Here is a 7220-nt window from a genome sequence, read left to right on the forward strand (position 1 = left end):
TAAGTCTGTACACCTCCACCATGTTGACGGAAAAAGCACAGATTTGTAAGGTTTTAATTGGTATGTGAGTCCGTGGCTTGATTTACACTTTTTTAGTTGTATCAGGTTCTTGAGATGTTTTTTTTTTTTTTTTGGCTGAAAATGTTCTTGATAGGTTTTCCAGATTCTGACAAACTGATTCTGGAAGAACTGGAAAAGAAAAGAACAATAATAAACCTGGAGAAAGGGGGTGGATCATCACACCATCTGTTTTGGCCCCAATGACTGGCTGGTTATGCACCTGCCCGTTAAAAGTGATTGACAACAGGCGAGGTCATCTAGCCAGGGGTGGCCTGTACTCCTGCAACTCACATAACAACACAAATGGAGGAGTGCAGCTGGTGAGCAGAGAGGTGGTGGGTGGATGTTGCCTGATGGGAGTACGGGGCGGGTGGGGTTTGGGTCGCTGGAACTTGAGCACCGGAAATTGCTGGGCATGTTGGCAAATCCTTCACAGCGCAGTTTGTAACAAGAGGACGACAAGGGACTGAAACCCTTCACACAGGATTAGCACATTGGCCAAGTATAGTCACAATCTGTTGGGTTTATTTTCAATGCTTTAAAGACTTACAGAAGTGTAACAGTAATACTGGGACAATGGACACATGTTGTCTTAAAACAAATTGTGCCTTGGTCCCTAAAAGCAATAACATATAATTGAATAATATTAACATATTATTTGTATATATATATATTTACAAACTTATGATAAACATGATTAATCGCAATTAATCGCAATTAATCGCGATTAATCAATTTGACAGCAGCACTAATATATATATACATATTATATATATATATGTATGTATTTCATTGTGATGTAATATATGAATGTCTAAAATGATCTAATCGTTATAATGATGCGAAATAAATGAATGGGATTCAAATGCAGATCACCTAATTAAAACTACAGGAGTGTCTAATATGAGAAAATCCATTCTCTAATACTACTCCTACTCAGATATGTATATATCTTCATGTTGGCGGATATGTAGAATAGATCGTTGTTATTATTATAACAACAATATACTATTTCGCCATCAAAAATAATAATTACTCATTTTAACCCTATTTCTTACTCCCACACAGGGATTATCTCTTTATCTGATGTATGCAAAAGCCAAGAGGGTGTCAGGTTATACAGCTTGTTTTTGCCTGGACTTGCTTTGAGAGCAGGAGCCTGATCACCTGACAGGAAGTGCCGCAGGGGGGGACATTTCACTCAGCAACCCATACCTGGAAATACCAGCCTGTCCACATGGAAAGTTGTTTTGCTCACTTAACACTCAGTAACACTTTTGTTTTTGATTGTGCAACTGTTCTATATCAAAGATTAATCTAGTCTTTGGTTAGCTTTGACATTTAAATACTAAGTTATATATTTTTGTGATTAGTGAACTGTGTGCTTTTTCTGAATACATTTGGATTTTGAATTCATGTTTCATTTGAGCAAAGAAAACAGAGAGACGTAAATACATTTGAATAGACAAAATAGCAATTTATTAATAACTTATTTCTTTACATTCGTAACATTGGGGGGGAATTGGTTTTGTAAAACAGCCCCTCCCCCCAATCAGGCCTTCGCTTTGAGGGACAACAAAACACTCTTGAAAACCATCACTTTTCTCACAAAAAAAACTGCATGTCACAGAACTTCCCTGAACAGGAGACACAAAACATTCTCCCGGCTTTGTCAACACAGACCTTAAACCCTTGCGCACAAAAAAATATGCATTTCTTGCTTCGACCCTTCCATTGTCCCCAGAAAAATGACAAAAAGCGAGTAGTATAAAGGCGTATGGGTCCTAAATGAGCATGCATCTGAAACCCCGCCGCATAGCATTCGAGGAATGCCTCGTACGCGTACAAGTTTGGACAACCCCTCTGAACGTGCAAGTTGGTATGGCCAGGTTTGCTAAAAAAATGTGAAAAGAAGCATATGGGGAACTGCTCTAAAAGTTTACCGCACAATAACACTTACGTATGTACAGAACTAAGGCAAGAGAATGATGACTTTGATTCGTGATGGTGGTTAAAAGGCTGAGAAAGGCGGAATCGATCCGTAAAGCAAAACTATAAATATATTATACATATACACATTGATGATTTTGCAAAAACCTGTTAAAATTTTTGGCATTTAACTCTTGGATAAAGATAATATTGATCGATATTCAGGTTTTTTTACATAAAGAGAACGAAAAGGAGAAGAAAAATCTACAGCCGTTCCTTTAAAACAGGTGTATTCTAACTACGGCAAGGCTTACCAACATCTTAATATACACATGTATAAATGTTTTTAAAAATTTCTCCACGCAAATAAGTTGGAGTACAGTACACTCTGCCATCATTACCGAAGGGAAGTCTCATCCCGAAAACAGGCAAGTCTTCATTGAAGACAAGAAGAGCACACCTAGAAAATGTCAAGGTGTAAGTGCTAAACAAAACAAATGAGTATTTGTCATTGTTCAGTTCCAGTCAAGTCTCTTTGGCACACCAGCCCCAAAACATCGGACGTTCTTTCCATGCTTGAATATGTATGTATACGTATATATATGAAACAAACTACTTTAAAGAGTCTTGGAGGTACAGAGTCACATGATCTCTCTCTGTTTAACAGCAGCGTAGAAGCTCTGGGCACACCGCGTGCCCCATCAGTGGCTACTCTGGTCGGCCGTCATCTCAAGCCAACATCAATAACGTCAGGAATCCCTCGACAAGTGTCGAAAAAAATGAAACTTGTGTTTCGCTCGATTTGAGAAAAAGGAGGGTCCTCACGTGGACTCCAGAGGGTCCAACTGAAAAACGTTGTGATTGGTTGGCGTGGTGAAGTACAATGGTTGGGTCGGGGCCGGCACGCGGTTGTCGCACGGGCTCTTGAGGCCCAACGTGCGCTCAAAGTCCAAGAGCTGGCCCATGAAGTTGAAGTTGGGTGAGATGTTGGACTTCTTCATCTTGACAATGTCGTACGCATCGTTCATGGACAGGTTGAGCTTCTGCATGAGGTACGCCACCGTCACAGTTACAGAACGGCTGATCCCGGCGAGGCAATGAACGAGCACGCCGCACTTCTGTCCGCGGGCCTCATCTGAGGGGGGAAAAAACACGAGATGATTAGTTATCTGTGTGCAACTGACTTATGAATATGCAATTGTACATAAGCTCGGCTGTCGGAATTCATTACGGTCCCTGCGCTGACAAAAGGGGCCTCATTCAGCGGGATTTCTAGTGCATGACTGAAAACAACTCGCTCATTTCTCAGAGAATGCGACATGGAAATGGGCTATTAAGGTTAATCAAATGATCCTTCCGCTCGCCAGGTTACTTGACAATGGTGCCATTTGGGCGTGTAAATGTAGAAGTCATGGCAGCACCCTGTCAAGGCTAACAGGATGTCAACACGGCCCTGTAAATGGTCCTCATTGTGTGGCGAAACATTGCTCTGTCCTAGATTACTTTCAATGCTGCTAGCTTCCTTCCTGTTGAGCTCATATTACTGCCTCCCCCCTCCGTCTCCTGTTTCATCATAAGCCTTTGTGTCACAACCGCAGGATATGTTACTATGCAAACAATAAATACGGTGCCGTCCGTTTGGTTTCAAAACATTGAAAGGCCCTACAGTTTTAATCAAAACAGGGACTGAATGAAAGCAAATTAAAATGAGAATAATTGTGTTTAAAACTGATTCTTACCAATAAAGCTGATTGCTTCTGGGAAGAACTGTGAGAGGTTCTGGCTCCAGTGATCGGAGATGGGAATCTGCTTGTACTTAAACTCCCCAGCATTCTCGAACATGTTGGGAAGATTAGGAGTCACGTTCAAGATGTACTTGATGCCAAACTCCTCCAGGATATCAAGGTTCGTGGAGTCCTTTGCACAGCCCAGATACAGATGCGGCAGGATCTCCACGGGGAATGAGGGCTGGGGGTTTGACAGAGGGCTGCCGTCTGAGTCGGTAGCGCTGCTTGGGTCTCGGTCGATGTCTGACTCGATGTCTGAGGAGTCAGAGCTGATCCGAAGCCCTCCGAGACCCAGGACCTGGGAGGTCGGTGAACTGCTGCTGGAGGAACCGTCGAGGTTCGTCTCGCACATTGTGGGAAAATCAGCTTGAAATTTGCTGAAGCCACCTGTAAAGTTCAAATTTGAAAACCATTTAACATTTATTCCTTCAAACTAACTAACTATCCTTTTTTTTTAAATCTGATGAGTACTCATTTTTAATTACAAGTAGTGACTAGTATCATTTTCTGTTTCACTAGTAACCATTCATTAGATGCTAGTACTCTTTATTTACTAGTAACTATTTGAACATTTATAGTTAAAAAGACACTGGAGTACCTATTTATTAGACATTAGGTTGTATTCAAATTGTTACTAATAATATTTTCAATATTTTAATCTTCAATTCATATCATAAAGAGATCATATCAATATCAATATCATAAAGAGAAACTAGTTTTGAATAAAACACCAGTAGCCTATAGGCCATATTTCAGTATACATAGCCTAATATTTGTTAGCATGAACCACATATTTTTATAGAAACAAATGGTAAAATTTGAAATTAGTTTCACGTGACAAAAAAGTAGGCTACTTGTGACTAGATACTAGTTAGTAGTACTAAAATTATCTAATAAATAGTTTAAAGTGAAACACATAAGCAATTCATAAATAGCCTACAAGTAACATAAAACAGATACTATTTTGTTGGCAAAAAATATAGCCACCAAGTAAAATCATAAAATGCATTGGAAATGAACGTACCTTCCAGATAGAAAGCTTTGTAGCCCTCGTCCTTCATTCTCCTCAGCAGTAAACCCAGCACGGACCCGCCGTCGATGTTTTCATTCCACTCTCGGCTGTACTCGTCGTACAACACGATAGTGTCCGTCTTGCACCTCCGCGCAAACATCTCCCTGTCTTCTCCGTTGGAGAGCAGAGACTTGATAGGCAGGTTGCCCTTCTTGAGTCGCCGGAGCATGAGGCTCGGGATGGCCACGTTAATGGCCGTTTCGACGTGCGACGATTCGTAGAGCTCTTGCGCTCGACAGTCCATCACGAGCAAACAGTCCCTGCGCGTTTCCAGCTGCTCCTTCAGCCACTCTACCGTCTTGCTTATAGCCATGACCGAATCGAACTGCACGGGTTTGAACTTATCGAGCATTAGTGAAATAAGGTACGGGACCGTGAGACCTTAAACTGCGGAGAAGACGCGCTGCAAGAGGCCGTGGACGTTTCAGGCCTGGAGCTTTGAGATTCTCACGTCTAAGTCTCTTCTTCTGCACCGTCGAGATGATTTAAATCCTCGGGTTTTCCTTCGAGAGTCAAGCGCAGACCCGCTCTACTTCCACCCCATTCATGCAACTGTGTGCATTTATCAATGACTCACACTAGCCAGTGAGTGCGCGAGCCACAGCCACTGACGTTATCATATGTTATATAACCTCTTTTCTCGCGCGCCGTCGATTTTCGCACGAATCAATCTAGATATCCAGTCGAATATCGATCGTAGACTAATAACGAATGCAAAACGCTTCGTAGCTTTATTTCCCTGCGTGATTTATCCCGGAGAATGCAACACTGCGTCCTCTAGTCTTAGATGCGCTCTCTGTCACAGCGAGCTCGTGAATGGATACAAGCGCGAGGCGTTTCAATGGATACATTATGTCGGCCAGCCAATCAGGAGGCGCCGAGAAATCGTCGCCGTGGAAACGGGGCCGGATGGAACAGACTGTGTTGATGAATTGTTAATAAGTTTGTCATTCACAAAAACGGAAAGGAATTTCCGCTCCGGATCAGCGGAGTGCAAACACACAGTAAAGAGGCACTGCACGGGAAGGAAGGAGTGCGAGTGTATTTGGTGAGGGGTCTATATCCTATACCTCATGCTCAGGTTACACACTTGAACTCCGTTTAGCCACGTTTCAGCTGCTGTTTGTAGGTCGGTTTGTGGAGTCTCGTGCGTCGCTGCCTGCCGACGATTAAATGACCGTAGCCTATTTCATATTTGTGCTGTCTGTGTTTTCAAATGTCGTTTTTAATTTCATACACTGTAAAAATGTTTTTAAAAAAATTCATTATATCACATAATATTTCATTGTATCAACTCGAATGTTTAATTTCAGTGAACTCAACATTTTAAGGCAACCAGGTAACTTACTTTTTTTAAGTTAAACCAATATGTTTTTACAGTATGCACACTGTAGCCTACATTTCAAATTGTCGTCATATAAAATGATCAACCCACAATAAAACTATGGCTTAATAAGTAAATAAAGCAACATTATTTGTCAGTATAAGCATGAAATAATAGCCTAATAACAATATGCAATGAAATAATAATCATGCAACAAAACATTTGCTTGTTTTAGAAAACCGACAGTGCCAGAAATTGAATTGCATAAAATGTTAAATAAAACAGCCTATATGCATAAAGATAAAAACATGGTAAGATTTTTATTACAGCATTTCCATTTCCACGCCATCCCCCATTCACTAGTGGGCATATTAATGTATTTCAGGCAAAATCGCGCGTGATTTGATCAATTCTCCTGTATTTATCGCCTTGATCGATGGCTCAATCCGAATTCAATGAAGGTGGGGAGCGCGAATGATCGCCCCAATAAACACACAAACAGGGCCATCAAAATAGTTTAACACCAGTCCAGATGCAAATAGGGAGTTTCTCTTCACCTCCTACAGTCATTTCCTACACTGAACCTATAATGTCATCTTGTGTGTTGACATACCACGTGTGCAAGCTTTGAAAAAAATCACTCACAGATCCTACAACAGCTGCACCGGATTCCTGCGCATACATTAAACCAGAAAATATTTTACGTAAATTTCATTGCTAGCGGTTTCAGTAGAACAAGGTTTATTTGAATTGCATGCATACTGATAAACCTCAGCGCATGTATTCGTTAAAAGGTCAGGTCAGGTCTCTGGTGCTCAGAAATGCTGAAGCTTAAAAACAAGAGGCTAAATGTTATTTAACTTTGCATCAGGTAGGCGAGTTTAGAGAATTTTCCTAAATGAATCCCTGAGATTTAATATGTTAAAATAATAATCTTCATGAAATATGTGTTCACTTTGGTCTAAGTGAATGTAGTAGGCCAGATTAGGGTGACCTGATTAACATGCTGTCAGACTTCCTGTCTCCTGTGTCATTTGGCAGTGAATTG

General features: G+C 41.0%; 1 protein-coding gene across 1 annotated transcript; it reads right to left on the minus strand.

Annotated features, from left to right (window-relative positions):
• Nucleotides 1–1512: 1512 nt before the first annotated feature.
• On the minus strand, nt 1513–5885 carry dusp6 (dual specificity phosphatase 6). The gene is made up of 3 exons (XM_081356165.1): nt 4801–5885; nt 3729–4163; nt 1513–3124 (listed from the first exon to the last, which is right to left on the minus strand). Exons 1-3 carry the CDS (start codon nt 5198–5200, stop codon nt 2811–2813), a joined length of 1149 nt encoding a protein of 382 aa, XP_081212291.1. The 5' UTR covers nt 5201–5885; the 3' UTR covers nt 1513–2810.
• Nucleotides 5886–7220: the final 1335 nt, after the last annotated feature.

The sequence above is a fragment of the Scardinius erythrophthalmus genome, assembly GCF_964197995.2.
Source record: "Scardinius erythrophthalmus genome assembly, chromosome: 24".
Taxonomy (NCBI): Eukaryota; Metazoa; Chordata; class Actinopteri; order Cypriniformes; family Leuciscidae; genus Scardinius; species Scardinius erythrophthalmus.

What these genes read in the sequence shown, in the direction of transcription:
- dusp6 (XM_081356165.1), bottom strand. Translation starts at nt 5,200, where the DNA reads ATGCTCGATAAGTTCAAACCCGTGCAGTTCGATTCGGTCATGGCTATA. An exon ending in CAAAGCTTTCTATCTGGAAG is followed by an intron (nt 4,164 to 4,800) that starts GTACGTTCATTT and finishes TGAACTTTACAG; the next exon opens with GTGGCTTCAGCAAATTTCAA. An exon ending in AGAAGCAATCAGCTTTATTG is followed by an intron (nt 3,125 to 3,728) that starts GTAAGAATCAGT and finishes TTCCCCCCTCAG; the next exon opens with ATGAGGCCCGCGGACAGAAG.